This window comes from Chiloscyllium plagiosum, chromosome 16 (assembly GCF_004010195.1).
Source record: "Chiloscyllium plagiosum isolate BGI_BamShark_2017 chromosome 16, ASM401019v2, whole genome shotgun sequence".
Taxonomy (NCBI): Eukaryota; Metazoa; Chordata; class Chondrichthyes; order Orectolobiformes; family Hemiscylliidae; genus Chiloscyllium; species Chiloscyllium plagiosum.
This window is the reverse complement of record NC_057725.1, coordinates 14,164,481-14,189,119: the sequence shown is the minus strand read 5'-3', so window position 1 is coordinate 14,189,119 and position 24,639 is coordinate 14,164,481. Positions and strand designations below refer to the sequence as shown.

The 24,639-nt window shown below is 41.2% G+C and overlaps 1 protein-coding gene across 3 annotated transcripts in view; it reads right to left on the bottom strand.

The window, feature by feature from the left end:
* The window catches only part of c16h11orf49 (chromosome 16 C11orf49 homolog), a 340,513-nt gene that overhangs the window by 155,330 nt on the left and 160,544 nt on the right, over positions 1–24,639 (bottom strand). For all 3 annotated transcript variants that reach the window (XM_043705470.1, XM_043705472.1, XM_043705471.1), the window contains one exon: positions 23,374–23,504. In XM_043705470.1, the coding sequence (XP_043561405.1) occupies positions 23,374–23,504 (131 nt within the window). The remainder of the gene's footprint in view (positions 1–23,373; positions 23,505–24,639) is intronic.

Below are 24,639 nucleotides of genomic sequence, written 5' to 3'. Positions count from 1 at the left end.
CCTTTTGTCTTCTCAGGTCCTGCAGCTACACAAATCTTCTTTTCCAGGTACTTTTATTTGCTTGCAAGAGGCATACAGCAACTATATCATTGCTGATCTATTGGTTAAGAGGTGTAGCTTACAGCAATTGATGAGAAGAAATAAATTGGCTTTCTTCAGCTTTCAGTCTTTAGGTGCTTTTTATTGCAGAGAAAGGACAGTACCTTCCTTTCTGGATGTCTGGTGGCTTCTGCACAAACATTCACGCCACAAACTGTTCAGCCATCTAGGACCTAATCGCATTGTTGTTGGCAGGCAGAAAGTCCTTGACACCAACAATGGGTCACCATTCCCCAGACCAATCAGCTACTTGCTGGCCAAATCTCCATTCATACGCACTCACTGGCTCCAACTCATCTGCAACTAGACAGCCCCCATTACTTGAATAAACAGCTGTGTAAACAACACTTGTAATGAATCGCAGTTAACTTGCTTTTAAAAAGTACAGCAATTCTTTCCACAATCTTCATCCAGAAACAAAGTAACAGAAAAATATAAGATACAGTCTTTATAAATCACATGTTTACATCATAAGAAATGCAAACCAGTCAATCAATAATTCAAGTCTAAGTCCCTTCACAACATCTGCAGAGTATACCCAGTTTTATCTGTTTTTTAGGCAATTGGGCTTCCAGCATCTGTACTTTGCATTTCATTTAGAAAGGAAAGGAATACTATCTCCTAAACTCACATCAATGTAAAAGCGATTATTTAAGTGTGTTCACAAAAACTGTACAAGAACATAAGCTATACAAGAACATCAGCTCTGTTGTATTCAGACATACTCTCTTTTCAGTAGAACTGCAATTCTAATCCTTTCTCTCCCTCAATGAAGAGAAAGTAACTTAAAAGTGTTTTCTTTTTAAACTTAATTCCCTCTGAATTCATTCTCCTTTACAAATAGCTTTGTCACTTAAAGCCTTTGGCTTTCATCCTACAGTAGCTGTTTTCCCTGTCAGCAATAATGCTCTGAGGTTTCACATGTTTCTCTTCAATCAAAAGCTTTGCTGTTGAATAGTTTGATGTTGTTGCTGAGGCTTGAAATCAAGGTTTATCTGTTTTTGTAGCAAGCCGCAAACCAAGATAATCATGTAAGTGAAAAAGTTCATACAGTACTCTATAAAATTTAATTAAGAATAGTGATACAGTCACAAAAGATAGCCCAAACTGCAGGATTATTGGGTTTAGAAAAGCTTGAGCCAAAGCTTTAGGTATTTCTGTCCCATTGCAAACACCTCGCCATGTAGCTAAAATTAAAGGATAATGAAAGTCAGTTTGGAACCTTTGTTTATCTTCGTGGGATGTGTGTGTCACAGACAAGGTCAGCATTTGTTGTCCACCCATAATTGCCACAACTGAGTAGCTTGTTAGGTAATTTCAGAGGCAGTTAAACACTTTTCTGCAGGTCTTGAGTCGCATGCAGGGCAGACCAGGTAAGGACAGCAGATTGCCTTCCGTAAAGGACATTAGTGAACTGGAAGGGAATTTAGATCAATGATATTTTCCTGGTCACCATAACTGAGACTAGTTTATATTCCAAATGTATTAAGTAATTGAATATATTAATTATCTAAGTGGCACAGTGGGATTTGAAAGCATGCCCCTTCAAACATTAATCTAGATTTATGGATTACTATCGGTACAGTGATATTTCCACTTCTCCACTATTTCCCCAACTATTCATTATAGTGTGAAGAGATGAATGCGGCAAAGTCCAATGTCTTCTATATCATTTATTATTTTGAGCTAATTTATTTTTAAAAATACTGCACGAAAATATTCAGATTGCTCAAGATCATCAACACGCCAAAAATGCTGAGTAGTCTCGGTTCTACGTTGCACCTGTAGGTGGCACTGCAACCATAATGTTTTGTGACCAATTGGGAAGACCAATTTCCAAATGACTCACTTTTTTAATTGTTACAAATATGAGAATTAAAAAATTATGTTTAGGCACTGTGTCTTTAATTTAGGTGAAAATTATGGACATCATGTGACCTGTTATGAGGTCTGCCTAACAATAGGCCTGTCAAGCATGACTGTTCATGATTAAAGGGAGACTTGAGTTGTTTTTCAAGGAGAAAATGTAAGATGTTCACATTTGGACATTGGTAGCAATATTTATGTTTATTATGATGGATTTCTAATCTCCAAAGTCCCAGCAAGGTTGAGAATGTTGGATGATAAGCAGCTATGCTTTAAACCATCTATTTACTGCTAATAGAAACAGGGTCTCACTGATCATAAATCAGCATTTATACCTGGATACAAAGTCCATACGATTCAAGTTGCCATGGAGCTGAAATTTGAGAGGGTATGGATTTCTAATATATTCCTGAGAATTCATAGATACAGGCAGAATCCAGGAGAGAGAGAGAGAGAGAGAGCAGCCAGAGGACTATAGTCTTCATGGTTCACAACACAGGAATATGGATACAAGTTCATGCTCAGACTGATAAGATCGAATTGTTGAGGATTTGAAATTAAGCTGGAAGATTCACCTCACTTGCAATAGAATAAAATCACCAGGAAAAATCCTCACTGTGAAAGACAGTTCTGGGATTAAAAGTTACCAGTTTGATGAGTAAAAATATGGAGGTAAACCCTCAGGAGCTAAGAATCACTTTAGACAAGACCCAGGAAAGTAGAGTGACTAAAGGGACTGTGTAAAATATATAAAAGGGAGAAGACTGCTCCTCTTGTTTGAACTAAAGTTTGAACTAGGGCGGTGGGTCTAGGTAGAATGCTCTTTGGAGGGTCTGTGTGAATTTGATGGGCCGAATGGCCTGCTTCCATGCTGTAGGGATTCTATGATTCCATAATTGATGTAACTCATAAGTGTCTCACATACATACTTCCCCTACTTTTAATGGATCATTTACCTCCTACTTCACCGCTTTTCCAATAACAATCAGAAAAAAAAGTTATCTGTTTGTCTCATTCACATACACAACTATAAATACAGAAAACTGAAATAGTTAGCAATATGCAGCACATTTCTCTTTGCTTAATGAGGCTTAAGCTTAGAAGCTGCCCGCAATCTAATGACACATAAAGCAGACAAAGCGTGTAATAGCATTTGTTTCCAGAGCTAACTTTTCCTGAAACAAGCTGCCACAGGTTATAGTTTAAGGGATGCCATTCTAAATCAAGCATGGCTGACAGGAGAAAAGTAAGGATTGCAGATACTGGAGATTAGAGTCAAGATTAGAGTGGTGCTGGAAAAGCACGGCAGGTCAGGCAGCATCTGAGGAACAGGAAAATCGACATTTTAGGCAGGAGCCCTTCATCAGGAATGAGCTGGAAGCCACAGAGATGGAGAGATAAATGGGAAGAGGTGGGGCTGGGGAGAAGGTAGTTGAGAGTGCAATAAGTAGATGGAGGAAGGCGTAAAGGTGATAAGTCAGAGAGGAGGGTGGAGTGGATAGGTGGGAAGGAAGATTGACAGGTGGGACAGGTCATGAGGATGGCGCTGAGTTGGAAGTTTGGAACTGTGTTAAGGTGGGGGAAGGGAAATGAGGAAACTGGTGAAGTCTACATTGATGCCCTGGGGTTGAAGGGTTCCGAGGTGAAAGATGAGGCGTTCTTCCTCCAGGCGTCCGGTTGTGAGAGAGTGGCGGTGGAGGAGGCTCAGGGCCTGCATGTCCTAGGCAGAGTGGGAGGGAGAGTTGAAATATTCGGCCACGGGGCAGTGGGATTGATTAGTGCAGCTATCACCTGCCATTGACGTACTGGAAGTGATTTGGGAATCCTTGTCCATGAATCACAAAAAGCTAGCATCCAAGCTCAGCAGGTGATCATGAAGGCAGATGGAATATTGACTTTTTTAACAAAGGGAACTGAGCATAAAAGTAGGAAAGTTTTCATAAAATTGTATAAGGCACAGCTGGACTACTGTGAGCGGTTTGGGACCCTTGTATAAGGAAAGTTATATTGCCACTGGGCTGATATTAGGTACAGAGGGAGTGTCTTCTGAGGAGAGGTTGAATAATTTAATTGGGCCTGTGCACATTGGAATAGAGAAGAATGAGAGATAGCCATATTGAAATATACAAGATTCTTTGGGGACTTGACAAGGTATATGTGGAAAGTTTATTTCCCCTTGTAGAAGAGTCGAAGACTACAGGGCATAATCTCAAAACACAGAGGTTGCATAGTTAAGACAGAAATGAGGAGGAATTTCTTTTCTTAGATAGTAGTGAATCTGTGAAATTCATTCCCGCAGAGGGCTGTCCAGGCTTGGTATTACATACATTCAAGGCTGAGTTAGACAGCTTTTAATCAGTAAGGGAATCAATGGTTATGGAGAAAAGGCAGGTAAATGGAGATGAAAATTATCAGATCAACCATGATCTCATTGAATGGCAGAGCAGACCTGATGGGCTAAATAATCTACTGCTCCTACATCTTATAGTCTATTGGAACACCTTCTCAACAAACCTTCATTGGTCTTCAAGTCCTGGAGTCAGGCTTGAACCCAGAGCTTCTTACTCAAAGCAGGGACACCACCCCTGTGCCACAATACCTCCCTATCAGAAATGCAAAAGGAGACATTAATGTTTCAGACCTCTACAATTATTTTCTGTTTCTATTCCCATTTATGAGTTATCTTACTGCTGAACTGTTTCATTATATATCCAGGTCTTTTTTTAAAATTCTGCAATAGGCAAAAGAAATTCATTTTCCACTTATCTATCTAGTTCAAGCACATGGAATCTAATTCACAAAGGCCTATTTGTACTACATCACATAGAGGCTGCATTCAAGTGTAGATTCTCCCGAATACCATCTCGTTGGCGTTGTGTATAATGCCTGACCAGATTCAACACATGCTAGACTTCAGGGTAATCTAATACACTGTAATCTGCACCTTGCTGCAGAGATGACAGGAGATCTAGAATCAGTTGTTTATTTGAGTTTGATGTGAGTACATTGCTTGGCAAGCCCGAACAACTTTGAAGTAAGAAATCTCCTTTCAAGATTATGGGTAAACAACTTCATAATTTACACTTAACTGTGCAGTAAAATCCACCTGGGAAGTCAAAACAAACATAGAGCTACAGGAGTCACATGAAAGATTCATACATTGATACTGCACAGAAGGCCAATCACCCCATTGTATCTGTACTGGCTTTTTGGAAAAGTTATTGATTAATTCCTCTTCCCTGTTTTTGCCCAGAGCCATGTAATCTTTCTTCCTGTGTAAATGTTATCCAATCTTCATGCAATTGTTATTATTGCAAAGGCACTAGTCACTCCAAACAATGATCATATCAACTCGGTTTGTGAAAAGGTATTTCCTCATATTACCTCTGCCATTTTTGCCAATCACCCTAATTTTGTGCCCTATGGTTTCCGATCCTTTTATCACGACACATCCAAGTCATTTGTGACTTTAAACATTATCAATCCACCTAACTGTCTTGCTTCTAAGGAAGCAACCTCAGCTTCGCCTGAAGCATTCATCTGAAGTCCCTCATCCCTTATGTGTCCATGTGGTCATGGATGGCCTATGAAATCAGTCCTGCAGCCTTAAGTGGGAATGCCTACAATGCACAATTCAACGCTTGGATTTCAGATAGATTTATCAAAGTGGGGAGCAATGGTACTACATCTTTATCTGTTAAGAATGTGATTCTGCTATAACTACTTTCTCAGATTATTCAGGATTCCCATTAATGGATTCTATACTGAAACTGTTTTACACTGTGATATCCATTTCCTCAACAGTGCAACCCAAGTAATGCAATCAGCGAGTTCTTTAATTCCTAGAACATGCTTGTTACAGCCAGGGAGGAGAGATGAAATAGCTTCTCTTTTTTGCCTACTCCTTGTTTGGTCATATTGTGGGACATCTATCAAAACAGGGCTTTTCATTCAAAAGGATGTACTAGCCAATTATGTAAGTGTTTAACTGTTTACACACCTTAGTTACATAAGAAAAAAGGAGAAAGTGAGGACTGCAGATGCTGGAGACCAGAACTGAAAAATGTGTGGCTGGAAAAGCGCAGCAGGTCAGGCAGCATCCAAGGAGCGGGAGAATCGACGTTTCGGGCATAAGCCCTTCTTCAGGAATGACACCCTCCTCATTCCTGAAGAAGGGCTTGTGCCCGAAACATTGATTCTCGTGCTCCTTGGATGCTGCCTGACCTGCTGCGCTTTTCCAGCAACACATTTTTCAGCTCTTAATTACATAAGAACCAATCAGACAGTTTTTATTAAGTTTAATAAAGAAAGAAAATAACTATAGTACTCAAATTGATCTGGGTAAAATAGTAAAACGTACACATACTTGGAGGACACACCAAATACATAATCACAAAGTGAGGATTGACCAATTTATATCCATAAATAAAAGGAATATACGGTCAACAGCTTGGTGACTCTGTTAGTTAGATACTCCTTCAGTGGTCCTGATGTTTTAGTTTAAAGTCACAGCAAGTTAATTTAATGATTCCTCTGGAGGGAGTGCTGTTGAGCAAAGTTCCTGTTTTAAAAAGATCACTGTTCACAATAAGCTTGTGTCTGCTTGGTCAGAAGCAGCAAACAGGGCTCAAAGCTTGCCAGGAAGTTTGAAGACAGAGCAAGGTTCAGTAGCTTCAACTTGCTTGTCCTCAGGTCACTAGCATTTCAGCATTAACCCTCTGCAAAATATTCCTTTTAGAGTCACAGAAAAGGGTTTGCTGTCTTCACTTTCAGAGGTGGGAATCCAAATAACATTGGTGTTTGTGTACTCCCAATTCAGATCGAGCATTTCTTGTCTGCCAAGTTACCTTAGCCATTGTCCCAGTTTTTTTATTCATTGGTGGGAGCATCACTGGCTAACAAGCATTTATTGCTCATCCCTAGTTGCCCTTGAAAAGGTGGTGGTGAGTTGCCTTCTTGAATCGCTGCAGTCCATGTCCTGTGGGTTGACTCACAAGAGCCTTAGGGAGGGAGTTCCAGGGTATCAACCCAGCAGCAGTGAAGGAACACCCTGTGATATGTTTCCAGGGCAAGATGATGAGTGGCGTGGAGGGGAACTTGAAGGTGCTGGTGTTTCCATGTAGCTGCTGCCCTTTTCCTTCGAGATGGAAGTGGTCATGAGTTTGGAAGTTACGGTCTGAGGATCTTTGACAAATTTCTGTAGTGCTACTTGTAGATAGCACACATAGCTGCTACTGAGCATCAGTGGTGGAGGAAGTGGATGCTTGTGGAAGTAATGCCAGTCAAGCAGGCTGCTTTGTCCTGGATGCTGTCAAGCTTCTTGAATGTTGTTGGGGCTGCACCCATCCAGACACATGGGGAGTATTCCACCACACTCCTGACTTGTGCCTTGTAGATGATGGGCAGGCTTTGGGAGTCAGGAGGTGAGTTACTCAGTATTCTGAGTGTGTGACCTTCTCTTGAAGCTACTGTGTTTATGCAGCAGGTCCAAATGAGTTTCTAAATTCCACGTTGAGTTTCTAAGGTCTAAGTGACTAGATTGTGATCCAATCTAGTGATCCAATCTCCAACAGTTGAATCTCAGGTGCTTGTTTGAATGTCCACTTAATGGTACAGGAGACAGAGTCTTTTGCATTCCTCAGGGGTTTGTTGTCTCTGAAGAGTCTCTTCCCAGACCCAGTGTCTCCATCCCAATGGGGTTTAACATTTTTGGCTGTGATTTCCAGTCACCTGTCATTTTAAAACATCTGGCTTTAAAAGCTCGAGTCCAAATTCCAGTGAGCAGATTAAAAATCACTATTTGAAATAAAGATATTTTCATGAAAGCAGCAACAATTAAATACTTCGCTGGGTCACTGTACTTGATGCAAGCAAGAGGAGACTGGGTTTCCACTGGTTTCTTTGTTTCTTTTCAGACTAGTTTGATTAAAAGAACAAATCAGAGCGAAAGGTTGAGGGGAGACAAATCGTAAATTTTGTACAGGGCAAATCGTGTTTTAGTGATCGTTTTGTTGGTTTTTGAAATGTTGCGCTGGATGTTAGTGCTGCCCACAAAGCTGGCTGGGTTCCCAGCAAAAATTAATTGCCCTACTGAGTTTCCATTAATTATGCCCATTTGAGTAATTTTCATGAGTCTTAAAATTGCACTTTGGTATAACCAGGAAGGCAGTGTCATCATGGTAATGTCACTGAACTAGCAATAAAAATCTGGAATTCATTAAAAGCTAGCCTGTGGTCGATTGTTGAACACATCTGGTTCACTTATGTTCTGTAGGGAAGGAAGTTGCCATCCTTACTTGTTCTTGCCTACATTTAACTCAGGCCTATGCAATATGGTTGATTTTTAACCGCCCTCTGAAAAGTACTAAAGAGCCAATCAGTTCAAGAGCACCTAGGGATGAGCAACAAATGCTGTTCCTGCCAGCAACATGACACACAGGAATAAAGGAAAAACAGTTATTCTGTACATAGGCTACCTTAAAATCTGTTATTGGAAAAATGTTAAGAGTTTAATGTAAAGGGTACAGAGCATATGGAAATGCATGATGATTAAGTCAGGATGGCTTCATAAAGGAGAAATCATACCTGATAAATTTACTAGAACCTGTCGAGGAGCTGAAAATGTGTTGCTGGAAAAGCGCAGCAGGTCAGGCAGCATCCAGGGAACAGGAGAATCGACGTTTCGGGCATAAGCCCAGGAAGGGCTTATGCCTGAAACGTCGATTCTCCTGTTCCCTGGATGCTGCCTGACCTGCTGCGCTTTTCCAGCAACACATTTTCAGCTCTGATCTCCAGCATCTGCAGTCCTCACTTTCTCCTGTCGAGGAGCTAACAAACAAGATAGATAAATAGGAAACAGTGAATATTTTTGGATTTTCAGAAAGCGTTTGATAAGGTATCACACATTAAGCTACTTAGTAAGATAAGATCCCATATTTTTGGAAGTGGTATAGAAAGAGGATTGGCTAACTAATAGATGACAGAGAAATGGGATAGGGAAACGATTGGTAGAGTGCCACAGAGATCAACACTGGGGCCACAGTTATTTATAATATACAGTAATGATGAGCAAAGTGAATGTATTATAGCCAAGTTTATGATAATGCAAAGAATGGTGGGAAGGCAAGTTGTAAAGATGATGCAAAGTGTCTGCAGAGGGCTATAGACAGGTTAGGCCAGTGGGCAACAGCATTTCAAATAAAATATAATGTGGGAAGCTATGAACTTTGGCAGGAAGAATAGAAGAGATGAATATTATATATATAGTGAAAGACTGCAGAAAGCTATTGGATAGAGAGACTTACGAGTCCTCATCTATAAATCACAAGCATCCCTGTTTAGCAGATAATACAATAGGGAAGCTAAATGGATTGTTGGACTTTATTTCAAAGGACATGGAGTACAAAAGTAGGAAGGTGTTGCTAAAACTATAGAAGGCACTCATCAGACAACAGTTGGAATACTGTGAATAGTTTAGGCCACTTATCTAAGGAACGATATACTGACATTGAAGGCAGTGCAGAGAAAGCTCACTAGACTAATACCAGGTACGGATGGTAAAATGAAACAAAGAACTACTGATGCTGGAGATCTGAAGCAAAAACAGAAGTGCTGGAGAAACCCAGCAGGACTGCCAGCATCTGAAGAGAGAGAAAGTCGGAATTAACGTTTCAAATCTAGTAGTGCATGCTGTCTACATGGTCTACTCACTCACTAGGGACACTTCCCCACCTGCACCAAACATAAATTCACTTTCCTCTCTCTCATTCCAGAAGGAAAACAGCTCACTGTACGGCCCAAAGAATCAAGATGCATGGTAGGCTGCCTAACATTCAGTTCCTCACCCGCCATTAGGAGAATCTCCTGGTTCTGACCATTCCGAGTGGCTAAGTGACCATGTTCAAGTTCATGATTGGTATCAGAGGCTGTTCTCACTGTGATAGGACGCCCTGATCAAAGGCTATCTCATGTGACTTGACTGAGGAGTGCTGGGGTCAACCAGGAGCAGCTCACTGGCTTTATTTCTGCACCAAATGGCAAGGCAATACAACAGTACCATGAGCCTGATACCTTTGGTTAAGGGGCAAGGGTCAAAAAGGCAAGGCAAGGCAGGGATGCTGTGAGCATCGAGACTGGCTAAAAGTGAGGGGGACTAAGAGAGCAAGTGAACAGCCTAGAGATGCAGCCTGGTCCAGCCCATGAGCTCTGTGTATGTCATAAGCTCTCCCAGCTGCAGCAGTACAATTATAATTACTGGAGTAGTCCGAGGTGCAGCAACAAAGTGCAGAAATGTACTGTCATTGCTTAGTAGCTGGTGCTTGTCAGAGAACAATGTCAATGGAAATGGGATACATACGGCTGGTGCCCATGGTACATTCCCTGAGATTCAGTGCCTGCTATCCAATGTGGAGGTCCTTTGAAGCAAGTGGCGAGCTGAAGTTGCCAAATACCCTTCTGATTTCCATGTTGAGAATTGTTCATTACTAGTTTGTTCACGGTCAGTGATAGGCCAGGAGACTGCATCTTAGTGGGGCAGTTAATAAGGTCGTTAACAAGCAATAATCTCTCTTAATGGGCAACAAACCACTGCCTAACTTTGACACCCAGAACTTTGTTAAAAGATGCAGCTATTAATTCCCAATGTCAAGATAGCCCTCACTGGACTTCTTCTGTGATTAGAGTCATAGAGATGTACAGCATGGAAACAGACCCTTCAGTCCAACCTGTCCACGCCGACCAGATATCCCAACCCAATCTAGTCCTACCTGCCAGCACCTGACCCATATCCCTCCAAACCCTTCCTATTCATATACCCATCCAAATGCCTCTTAAATGTTGCAATTGTACCAGCCACCACCACATCCTCTGGCAGCTCATTCCACACACGCACCACCCTCTGCGTGAAAAAGTTGCTCCTTAGGTCTCTTTTATATCTTTCCCCTCTCACCCTAAACCTATGCCCTCTAGTTCTGGACTCCCCAACCCCAGGGAAAAGACTTGGTCTATTTATCCTATCCATGCCCCTTATAATTTTGTAAACCTCTATAAGGTCACCCCTCAGCCACCAACGCTCCAGAGAAAACAGCCCCAGCCTGTTCAGCCTCTCCCTGTAGCTCAGATCCTCCAACCCTGGCAACTTCCTTGTAAATCTTTTCTGAACCCTTTCAAGTTCTACAACATCTTTCCGATAGGAAGGGGACCAGAACTGCACGCAATATTCCAACAGTGGCCTAACCAATATCCTGTACAGCCACAACATGACCTCCAAACTCTGGTAAACTTCTTAGTTTTATTATTTGAGGTAATGCAGTCAGAATACTTTTCACAACAGTTACTTGTCTGCACAGTTCCCTTTTGGATAAGTTATGCTCAAAAACATTGACAGGATCCCTGCTGGTGTTGTGCTAACACAATTAAGGCCTATTTAATGGACTTTGTCTTTGAATGAATCGTTTTTTTAAATTTTACACGCACATACATGAACTGTGGTGAGAAATTCAATACAATGCAATTTTGTTCTCACATATACTTGTAATAGGTAACTTAATTTTGCTATTAACAGCTACAGCCAAGTTTGCTCAGGCATGGTGATGTTATACAACTTGATCTTTCAAAAGTGGAATGCCCAGATTTGGCACTAACACAAAATAATACGAATGTAAGTTTTTACCGGTCTTCCACCTGCAACACTGGGGATTTGTTGAGTCGTGATAGAGCAGGATTTACAATTGTGATTGCCACCCTTGTTGAAACTATTTTATTGCAATTTGGCAGAAGGGAAGGAATCTGCTCTGAGAAGTTACTTGTTACTGCCGTGGTTTGCTTTGCCAAGAAACAGTGGTAGATTTATGTAATTCTTTACGTGCTGAAGAGCTTATTTGTGATATGTGTCGGAGAAAAGCCAGCAAGTGTTGTACGTAAAAGCCAGGTGTTTGCCCACTGGGAGGAACAGAAGATCACCCAGGATGATTCATTTGTACATTCAGTTTTTAAAATCACCATCACAAATTAATTTTTCAGGTGGAAACCCTTTCCAATGCCAGGGAAAGTCTATGCAAAGCAGGTGTATGAAAATGGCATTGCTGTGTGAACATGTTGAAAATGAAGGTGATTGTTTCTCTGGGCAGCCCACTGTACCCGTCACTGACAAGGGAGAAGAAACCTCTTTTGGAGGCATTCTTTCTTGCCAAAGATAGGATTGAATACTATGTCAATTTTACTACAGCGCTATCAGATTCCAGGCTTCCACACAGCAGTTCTATAATGCAAAATTCTCAAATATGTTCAGTTTGCAGTTCAAAAAGCTTCAGCTGTTTTGAAAGGGTGAATGAGTTTTTTAAATAAATTGCCAATTACTGGAAAAACTTAATACAGTAATTATTGAGTAATCCAATTACTCTGAAATAACACATGTTCCAATCAATTTTCTTACCCAAAATTTCTGACTATCTATTGCAAGCTTAGTGGTTTGGCATCACCATAAAAGAAAAGCAAAACATGCAGTACGGCTTGGCTTTACATAACCATACATTGGAAAATTGTGCAATCATTACATCATATACCTCTTTGTGTTAGAAACTGTAATATTTTTCTTTTATTGAGAACACAAGTTGGTGCCAGAATGACACAGACGGTGTCCATGTAAAATACTTCTAAATGTCAGAGATATTCAAATGTAAAACATCATCCAGGTGAGTATTCAAAATCACACAAGGCTTGAAAGTCAGACTTCGTAGGCATTTGACTACAAAATACTTTTAAGAAACACAGAATTTGCATATGTTTTAAGAGTATATGTTTTCACATGATAGAATAAAAGAATCTAAAATTTCTGTTATTACACATGTATGCCTCTCTGCATTCCAAAGGCACTGTTCTCTCAGCAGAACCTTGGTTCACTCCTCAGTCACCCACAAAGCTCTGCCTTTTCTGACAACATCTTCCCATGATAGATTAGGAAATCCATTGTCCTTCCTTCCTTCTTCTCTCCAAAGTATCAAACACTTAGTCCAAATGAAATAGGAATTTACTCTCACTTCTTAATTCACATACTGCGTTCACTACTCTCCTTTCAATAGGGAGCCCTAAACAAAGGATGGAGTGACCACTTTACAGAATGTCTCTGTTTAGCCCACAAGAATGACCCCAGGTTTTCTGTTGCTTGCCATTTTAATTCTCCACGTGTTCCCAATCCAATCTTCCTGTCCTTGGCCTGTTAGACTGTTCCAATGAAGCTCAATGAAAGCTTGATGAATAACAGCTTAGCTACCAATTTAGCAGCCTCTTGACTCAAACTTGAGTTCAACTTTGTTAGGCCTTAGCTTCTCTCCCCATCTTGATCTATGCATTTTTTTGATAGTTCAATCATATTTAATTTCTTTCCTTGTCTCTTCATATTGCATTCAGTTGATAATCAGCCACCAGGTACCCAGGTTCGATTTCCACCTCGGGCAACTGTCTGTGTGGAGTTTGCACATTCTCCCCGTGTATGTATGGGTTTTCTCCGGGTGCTCCAGTTTCCTCCCACAATCCAAAGATGTGCAGTCAGGTGAAGTGGCCATGCTAAATTGCCATCGTGTTAAGTGCATTAGTCAGGGGTAAATACAGGGTGGGGGAATGGTCTTGGTGGGTTACTCTTCAGAGGGCAGTATGGACTTGTTGGGCCAAAGGGCCTGTTTCCATACTGTAGAGAATCTAATCTAATCATTCAAGCTAAAAAGGATATATCTTTAGTCTTTTCACTATAGGTTTTGTAATTTAACAACTCCTGCCCTCCATCCTATCACAGCCATTCTTCTTTGCTCTTCCCTCTCCTTCCCCCTCCAATGAGTTTTAAATCTCTAGATTTCCATCTTTCTGCAGTTTGGATGAGTGGTCATAAACCTGAAATTGTAAACTGTTTTTTTCTCAACAGATGCTGTTTGCCCTACTGAACATTTCCAGACTTCTTTAGTATTTTTTCAGATTTTCAATATCTGTAGTCTATTGCTTTGAAAGAGAAAGACTGGCTACACTTAAACAAGTCTGGATCAAATGCATCCAAGGAGACTGAAGGGGTGAAGAGTGGAAATTATGAACATGATTTTCTGATCCTCCTTAGATAACGATGGTGCCAAAGGTCTGGGAATCGTAAACATTACATTCCAGTTCAAAAGCATGTTAGGATAAACCAAATAACTACAGCCAGTCAGTTAATCTTAATTGTTAGAAATAACAATTAGGGACAAAGTAAACAGGCACTTGAACAAATGGAAATTTATTAAGCCAACACAGAATTGTTAAAGGCAAATCATGTTTAACTAACTTGTTGAAATTTTTGAGAATGTTGATAAGAGTGATGCTGATGATCTGATGTACATTGACTTTGGAAAAGCCTTTGGTAAAGTGCCATATAACAAGTTGTTAACTGAGGCAGGATCCAAAGAATAAGAGGGATGGTGGCAGCAGGGATGACGGGCACAAAACAGGGCATTGACTTTATTTGGACTGGAGGAAAATATACTCTGACCTCACAGATCAGTGTGAGGACCACAGCTTTCTTGATCTATATGAATGACCAAGGATTTAATATGCAAAGCATAAATTCAAAATTTGTAGATTTTGTACACAAATTTTGAAGTATTATGAACTATCAGGAGAATATAATGCATGAAGGATACAAACAAGCTGGTGGAATGGATGGGCTGGAGACTAGCAGAGAAATATGGAGTGATGCATTTTGATAGGAAGAATGAAGAATAATGAGGGGAAACATTTTCATTTCACAAGATGCTGACATTGCAGGTTTGGCCAGCACGTGGTGAAGATGGTTGTAAGGTGCCTTTTTCAACTGCTGAATCCATTTTGTCTAAGTATAAAATTCTTACAGTGCGAAAGCAGATCATTTGACTCATTGAGTCTGTATCAACCCTCAGAAGAACATCCTAACCCCCTACCTTATCCCCGTAACCCTGCATTTTCCACAGATAACCCACCTAACCTGCACACCTGTGGATACTATGGGCAATTTAACATGGGTAATCCACCTAGCCTGCACATCTTTGGACTGTGGGACGAAACCGAAGCACCTGGAGGAAACCCACGCAGACACAGAGAGAATATGCAAACTCCACACAGACAGTAGCCCACGGGTGGAATTGAACTGAATCCCTGGCACTGTGAGACAGCAGTGCTAACCATTGTGCCACCCAATGTATGCCCACAATGCTGTTTGGGAGGGAGCTGACACAATGGCATTAAAGGGACAGCAATATAGATACAAGCCAGGATGGTGTGTGGAGGACAGAGGATGCTTACAGATTGGCAGCCCTTCTCCTCGGACAATACAGAATAAGGGGAAAGTAGGAGCAAAGGAGTCTGGGGAGATGTAATACAAATTATTGAGGGTGGAGGAGCAGGTTTAGAAAATGTTCAATAAATCATAAAGTATCCTCAGTTTTAGAAATAGGAGCAAAAGCAATCAGGTTATGGTGAACTTTAATAAAATACTGGCTCAGCCTCAGGTTAATTGTTCAGTTCTGGACATTGTTCTTTAAAAAGAATATGAAGGTAGTGTTTTAGATAGGGTGCAGAAAAGACTTACATGAAGGATTCCAGTTTTGTGGATAGATTAAAGAAGCTGGGGTTGTTGTCCTTGGAGATTGAGAAGGGATTTAACAGAGACATTCGAAATCATCAGCGGTCTGGACAGAATAGATGCAATGGAACTTACCATTTATGGAAGGTTCAGGGAACAGGAAACAAGTGATTGCTAACAAAAGCAATGTTGACATGAAGGAGGACTTATTTTGCATAATGTGTGGTAGGATCTGAAATGGACTGCTTAGGAATTGATGAAAGTAGATTTAATCATGGCTTCAAAAGACAGTTTCATAATTACCTGTAGTGAAAAGATTTTCAGGGTTATGAGAGAAAGGTGGCATAATATGGGTAGTGGACCTGGGTGAGTTACTTTTGAGAAAGGGTTTGTTCACAATGAGCCAAATGGGATCTTTCTGTGCTGTATCCATTTTCTGACTGTATGCATATACTGTTTGTACAATAAAATATTCAAAGACTTTTATTCCACCACCTTTTCAGGAAGAGAATTCCAAAAGCAATGAAAAAATGTCACCTCATCTCCATTTTAAATGATTAACCTCTGATTTTTAAACACCTCATCCTAGACCCTTCCATAAGAGGAAACACCCACATTTAAATAAAAACCAAAAGAAGTGTGGAAGCTGGAAATCAGAAACAAACACAGAAATTGCTGAAGAGGTTCAGCAAGTCTGGTAGCATCTGTGGTGAGAATTCAGAGTTAACCTTTCGGGTTCAGAGACTCTTCCTCAGTTCTGATCGATATAGACATTGTGAGCCCATTGAGGCAAAAACAATGACTGCAGATGCTGGAAACCAGATTCTGGATTAGTGGTGCTGGAAGAGCACAGCAGTTCAGGCAGCATCCAAGGAGCAGCGAAATCGACGTTTCGGGCAAAAGCCCTTCATCAGGAAAGCCCTGATGAAGGGCTTTTGCCTGAAACGTCGATTTCGCTGCTCCTTGGATGCTGCCTGAACTGCTGTGCTCTTCCAGCACCACTAATCCAGAATCTGGTTTCCTGCATCTGCAGTCATTGTTTTTACCTCAATGGGCTCACAATGTCTATATCGATCAGAACTGAGGAAGAGTCTCTGAACCCGAAAGGTTAACTCTGAATTCTCACCACAGATGCTACCATAGTGAGCCCATTGGCCTGCTCTACTGTTCATGTTCTAAGTAACAATGTGGAAGCCAAGGACTGCAGGGGAAAACTGTGGATAGTAACCTCAAATGAAAGGGATGGGAACATGGGGAGCTTGAAAACTAATGCAATTGACAGGGACAGCAAGACAAAACAGAATGTGAAAGAGGGGATTGCATGTATAGATCTTGACTATGTAGAAATAAAAAAAAGACTGTCAACACATTCATAGTGTGCAGAGTAAGTTTTTGTTTGTCTGTGTCTGCAGCTGCACATGTTTGCCCTGTTAACAAGAGTTTGGGAGTTAATGAACATTGTATACCCTTGAGTTTAGAAGACAGAGAAGGGATCTGATTGAGACATATAAGATTATTAAAGGAGTGGACACTCTGGAGGCAGGAAACATGTTTCTGCTGATGGGTGAGTGCCGAACCAGAAGGCACAGCTTAAAAACACGGGGTAGACCATTTAGGACAGAGATGAGGAGAAACTTCTTCACCCAGAGAGTGGTGGCTGTGTGGAATGTTCTGCCCCAGAGGGCAGTGGAGGCCCAGTCTCTGGATTAATTTAAGAAAGAGTTGGATAGAGCTCTCAAGGATAGTGGAATCAAGGGTTATGGAAATAAGGCAGGAACAGGATACTGATTAAGGATGATCAGCCATGATCATATTGAATGGTGGTGCAGGCTCGAAGGGCAGAATGGCCTACTCCTGCACCTATCGTCTATTGTCTATTGTCCTGGAAATGCAGTTTTAACCCAATGCTAAACGATGCATTTCTGACCATTAAAGAAAAGGCACTTTTACAAAATCCCTAAAATATCTATTTTATAAGCCAAGCTTCCAAATAATAATAATATATTATAAAACATTATCATTTATTATTACACCAATTTTTCATTCATTTGTGGAACATGTGCTCCCTTGTCAAACACATGGACATTTTCATGAACATAGAGTCATAGAGATGTAAAGCATGGAAACAGACCTTTCGGTCCAACTCGTCCATGCCGACCAGATATCCCAATCCAATCTAGTCCCACCTGCCAGTACCTGGTCCATATCCCTCCAAACCCTTTCTATTCATATACCCATCCAGATGCCTTTTAAATGTTGCAACCGTACCAGCCTCCACCAGTTCCTCTGGCAGCTCATCCCATACACGTACCACCCTCTGTGTGAAAAAGTTGCCCCTTAGGTCTCTTTTACATCTTACCACTCTCACCCTAAATCTATGCCCTCTAGTTCTGGACTTCCCCAACACAGGGAAGAGACTTTGTCTATTTATCCTATCCATGCCCCTCATTTTATAAACCTCTATAAGGTCACCCCTCAACCTCCAACGCTCCAGGGAAAACAGCCCCAGCCTGTTCAGTCTCTCCCTGTAGCTCAAATACTCCAACCCTGGCAACATTCTTGTAAATCTTTTCTGAACCCTTTCAAGTTTTTCAACATCCTTCCAAAAGGAAGGAGATCAGAATTGCATGCAATATTCCAACAGTGGCCTAACCTATGCCCTGTACAGCCGCAACATGACCTCCCAACCCCTGTACTCAATACTCTGACCAATCAAGGAAAGCATACCAAACGTCTTCTTCACTATCCTATCTACCTGCGACTCTACTTTCAGTGAGCTATCAACCTGTACTCCAAGGTCTCTTTGTTCAGCAACACTTCCTAGGACCTTACCATTAAGTGTATAAGTTCTGCTAAGATTTGCTGTCCCAAACTGCAGCACCTCACATTTATCTAGATTAAACTCCATCTGCCACTTCTCAGCCCACTGACCCATTTGATCAACATCTCATTGTAATCTGAGGTAACTTCTTCGCTGTCCACCACACCTCTAATTTTTGTGTCAACTGCAAACTTATTAACTATACCTCTTATGCTCGCATTCAAATCATTTATATAAATGACAAAAAGCAGTGGACCCAGCACTTGTCCTTGTGGCACTCCACTGGTCACAGGCCTCAATTCTGAAAAACAACCCTCCACCACCACCCTCTGCCTTCTACCTTTGAGCCATTTCTGTATCCAAATGGCTAGTTCTCCCTGTATTCCATGATATTGCCCGAGAGAAGAATGCACTCACATTGTCACACAGTCCACACACAAAGTGGCTCTAACTGTGGAACATAAGCAAAGGCAAAACCTAATTAAAAGGCATTCACATCAACTATAGACTCTGTGATCTCCATGTCAAAGTGCTGAGTGCAGACTGCAGTCACAAACATAAGGGCTGAAGGATGTCTGAAATCTGGTGCTATCCAGGATGTTTCTCAAAGATGAGCATAGCTTTGTCGCTATAATTTTTCTTCGCCTTTGGGAAAAGTTGAACCTTTTTAGCAACAATCTCCTTTACAGCCATCCAGCTCCAGTGAAATAACACTCTCATCTTCACTCATATAATTTTGTCAGTTGAGTCAGAAATGTAAGTATTTCCTTTCAGCGGCTTTCTGCACACTGACCAGATGTGATTGTCTCCATTTCTGCCCAAAATACATAGACAGGCTAAAACATTAATGTTTTTATGACTTGGACTATGAGGCTGAAAAAACAGGACATCTGTTGGTATGGATCTTTCATTCAGAATTGAACCTTTTTCTGGCCTCTGGTCTCACTTTCTGGTGGCACTAAAAGCTCAGCATGATAAATACTTCAGTAATTATCTCACCAGGTAGTTTATCAAATCATTTAGCTCAAGCGATATGATTTCCTGGAAATGCAGTTTTGACCCAACACAAAAAGATGGGTTTTGGACCATTAAAAAAAGGCACTTCCACAAAATCCCTAAAACGTCTATTTTATAAGCCAAGCTCCCAAATAATAATAATATATTATAAAACATTATCATTCATTATTATACTAAAGCTTTTTTCATTCATTTGTGAGATGTGGGTGTTGCTAGCTGGCCAACATTTATTGCCCATCCCTAGTTGTCCTTCAGAAGGTGCAGGAGAGCTACCTTCCTGAACTGCTGCAGTCCACCTGCTGTGGGTTGACCTACAATGCCTTTGAAGAGGGAATTCCAGGATTTTGACCCAACGTCCCATGATGTGCCCTGATTTACTTTGCTCCACCTTTGCTGGCCATGCTATCCTGCCACTTAGGCCAAAAGCTCTCAAATTCCTTCTCTAAGCCTCTCCACCCACCACCTCCAATTTCTCCTTTGGATTCTTACTTTAGAGTAATCTCTTTGACCAAGCTTTTGGTCAGACATCATAATATACTTGAAAATAATGAGGTGTCCACCAGGTGAAGCTAAAGAAAAGGTGTATTTTCATGCCAAACAACAGGTGATGGACAGAGCTCAGCAATTCATAATCAATGTATCAGATCTATGCTCTGCCTGTCCTGTCGTGAATGGTGGTGGACAATTAAACAATTCGCTGGAGGAACAGGCTCCACAAACCTCCCTATCCTAAATAATGGGGGAGCCCAGCACACCATTGCAAAAGATAAGGCTGAAACATGCATAATAATATTCACAATACGTGTCGACTGTGATAATTCATCTCAGCCTCCTCCACAGATCCCCAGCATCACAGATGTCAGTCTTCAGCCAATTCGATTCACACCACATGATGTCAAGAAACAGTTGAAGGGACTGGATGCTGCAAAGGTTATGGGCACTGACAACATTCCTGCAACAGAACTGAAGACTTGAGCTCCATCACGTCCCACAGCCTTCAACAAATTACTCCAGTCCAATGAGAAGACTGACAAATTAACCGGCTATATAGAGATTTGCCCAAGTGTGTCCTGTACACATAAAGTAGAACAAATCCAACTAGCCAATTAAGAAATGGCCTATCAGTCTACGCTTGATCATTAATAAAGTGATGGAAGGGGTCATCAACAGCGCTATCAGGCAGCACATACATATCGATAACCTGTTGACAAACATACAGGTTTGATTCTGCTAAGGCTACTCAGCTCCTGACCTCAATACAGCCTTAGTTCAAACATTGCCAAAACAGCTGGATTCCAGAACTGCGGTGACAGTGATTGTCTTTGCTATCAATGCAACATTTGATTGACTGAGGCATCAAGGAGTTTGAGAAAAACAGAAGTCAAAGGGAATCAGGGAAAACGCTGCTTAAAGTTGTATCTGGTACATAGAAGGATGGATATGGTTGTTGGAGGTCACTCATCTCAGCTCCAGGACATCCCTTCAGAAGTTACTCAGAGTCACACCCTTGGTTGAACTATTTTCAGTTGTTTCATCAATGATCTTCCCTCCATTACGAGATGAGAAAGAGGAATTTTCACTGATGATTGCATAACATTCAACACATTTGTATCTCCTCACATAATGAAGCAGTTCATGGCCAAATGCATCAAAACAATGACAATATAGAGTCTGACTGACAAACGGCGAGTAATATTCATGCCACACAAGTGCCAGGTAATGACCACCTCTAACAAGAAAGAATCAAATCATCATCCTTGACGTTCAATGGCATAACTATCACTGAATTCTTCGCACTATCAACGTCTTGGGGGTTACCATTGACCTACCGGCAGCACGGTGGCTCAGTGGTTTGCACTGCTGCCTCACAGTGCCACGAACCCGGGGTTGATTCCACCCTCGGGCATATGTGTGTGGAGTTTGCACATTCTCCCCATGTCTGTGTGGGTTTCCTCCACGTGCTCCGGTTTCCTCCCACAATCCAAAGATGTGCAGGTTAGGTGAATTGGCTATGCTAAATTGCCCATAGTATTCAGGGATGCATAGGCTAGATGCATTAGTTAGGGGTAAATATAGCAATAATAGGGGAATCGGTCTAGGTGGGTTACTCTTCGGAGGGTTGGTGTGGACTTGGTGGGCGGAAGGGCCTGTTTCCACACTGTAGGAATTCTATGATTCTAACCCTGAATTGGATGAGCCAAACAGCTACAAGTAACTCATCACTACACTTCCCAAAGATGGTCCACCAACTACAAAATGCAATTCAGGAATGTGATGGTATACTCCCAAATACCTGGATAACTGTAGCTCTAACAACCTTTAAGAAGGTATTTACCATGCTGGAAAGAGCAGCCCCTTTGATTGGAACCACTGCCACAAATATTCAGTTCCTCCCCACCACTGATTTTCAGTAGTAGCAGTGTGTGCCAATCATTTGATACACTGCAGAAATTCATCAAGGCTTCTTAGACAGCACCTTCCAAACCCACAACCACTTCCATCTGAAAGGACAAGGGCAGTAAGTACAAAGGAACACCACCACCTACAACTTCTCCTCCAAGCTGCTCACCATTCTGACTTGGAAATAAAGTATCATATCTTCAGTGTCACTGGGTCAAGATCCTGGAATTCCCTCTCTAACATTATTGTGGGTGTACTTATACCAAATAGACTGCAGGGGATCAAGAATGCAGCTCACTTCCACTTTTTCAAGAGTAATTAGGGATGCACAATACATGGTGGCTCAGCCAGCGATTCTTACATCCCCTGAATGCCTAGAAATAAAAATCACTCAATGTGGCTCTCTGTGTCAAGTTTCTTTTGGCAGTCTCTCCCATGAAATGCCTGAGGAAATTTTACTGGGTAAAGGTTATATACAAATGCAACTTGATGTTGGAGATAGTTTGGCAGAATAGCAAGACTGTGCAGGATTTTTGCAGTTAATGGAACACACCTGATGCCAGTGCACATCACAGCACCACAATGCCTTGGGCCACTGCCAATCTGTCCCATCCTCCTACCCAGTGGAGTGAATCTAATTTCCTAAATTGAAAGAATGCACCCAGTAAAAATACATACTATGTATGCTGTTAGTAGGGTTACAAGTATAGAAAATTAGGCAATCCCATCCTCCCCAAAATGCAGAAAGTATATTAGATTCACACAAGAGCAAGATTTAAAAAAAAAGCAATGTTGATGCCAGTTTAATTTTAACATTTAGCCCCAGGAAGTATATTTTTAAGAGCCTTTCCTGAAGCATCCCTTTAGGTATTATATGAACTAAGCTATTTTAACCTCAAAAAGAACATAAAAGTGAGTGACAGGGCTAATAGTTTTGCTGGAGGATTTCAAATGTGTTTTTAAAAATACCATGTAGTTCTTGTTCCTGCAGCTGAGAAACGGTGATTACATTAGATGCAAGGGCAGAAATAAATCCTGTTTTTTTCAGACCACTTGTGGGCAAAAACAATTAAATGTGGAGAAAAACAATTTTATTTAAATTTAAATAGCAGTTTTGCAAAAACATTCATCACTTCATTCCCAAGTTATGTGAGGCTGGATTTGCATGTTATTAACGTACTAGATTAACTAGTTACTTTACAACAGAAACTTGGTCAATTCTGAATAACTTGCAAACAAAATTTGCAAATTAGAAACTCAGGGATGCATAGGTTAGGTGCATTAGTCGGGGTAACTATAACATAACAGGGGAATCGGCCTAGGAGGGTTACTCTTCAGACGGCTGGTGTGGACTTGGTGGGCCGAAGGGCCTGTTTCCACACTGTAGGGATTCTATGATTCTAACCCTGAATTGGATGAGCCAAACAGCTACAAGTAACTCACCTCTACACTTCCCAAAGATGGTCCACCAACTTCAAAATGCAATTCAGGAATGTGATGGAATACTCCTAATTACCTGGATGACTAGTTTAATTTTGTATTTCATCTGGAACTGTCTCCAGTCTTCTTCAAAAAATCATCATGAAAGACCTACCTCCATTCTTGCCTATTTGCCGAAAGCACCGCCAGAACATTTGAATAAATGAAGCCCTATTGTAAGGGGTAGCTTTGATGAAGGCGAATTCGCGAAACAAAATGTGACTTCCAAGTTGAACACTATTAAAACTAAACAGAAAAGAAACAGCATTAATTATAGCTCATACTCACAATCAACTAAACCATTTCACTCATGAATGAAATTGAATGTGATCACAGTGAATTGAAATAAAAGGCATGATCGCAACACTGCACAGGATTTAGTGTCACATATATGTAGTTAAGTTTTAAATTATAACAATTTAACATGATCTTCATCATAATTATACAACAATAGGTTTCGCTTCCCCTTTGGTATATTGTTTTAGTAATCTCGTGACAGAAGGAACCTAAAGATGTGGTGAGTCAGCAGCACGATAAGAACATATGAACATATGAATTGGGAGCATGATAAGAACATACAAACGTATGAATTGGGAGCATGAGAAGGCTATTCATCCTTCCAACTTGCTCTACCATTCAATCAGATTATCGCTGATCTCATTGTGCCTTCAGCTCCACGCCCGCCTACCCCTGAATACCACTGGCTGTCTTGTTAGTCAAGAATAATCTACTCTTGCCTTAAAAATATTCAATGATCCTTCTTCCACCGCCATATGAAGAGAGTTCCAAAGACTGATGACACAAGAATGAGACATCATAGCTGTGTAGTCTCATAAAAAATGACTTTATTCACTAGTAAGAGAAGGTTAAGGAGAGATCTCATAATAGAGTCATAGAGGTGTACAGCACGGAAACAGACCCTTTGGTCCAACCCGTCCATGCCAACCAGATATCCCAACCCAATCTAGTCCTACCTGCCAGCGTCCGGCCCATATCCCTCCAAACCCTTCCTATTCATATACCCATCCAAATGCCTCTCAAATGTTGCAATTGTACCAGCCTCCATCACATCCTCTGGCAGCTCATTCCATACACGTACCACCCTCTGCGTGAATAAGTTGCCTTTAGGTCTCTTTTATATCTTTCCCCTCTCACCCTAAACCTATGCCCTCTAGTTCTGGACTCCCCAACCCCAGGGAAAAGACTTGGTCTATTTATCCCATCTATGCCCCTCATAATTCTGTAAACCTCTATCAGGTCACCCCTCAGCCTCTGATGTTCCATGGAAAACAGCCCCAGCCTGTTCAGCCTCTCCCACTAGCTCAGATCCTCCAACCCTGGCAACATCCTTGTAAATCTTTTCTGAACCCTTTCAAGTTTC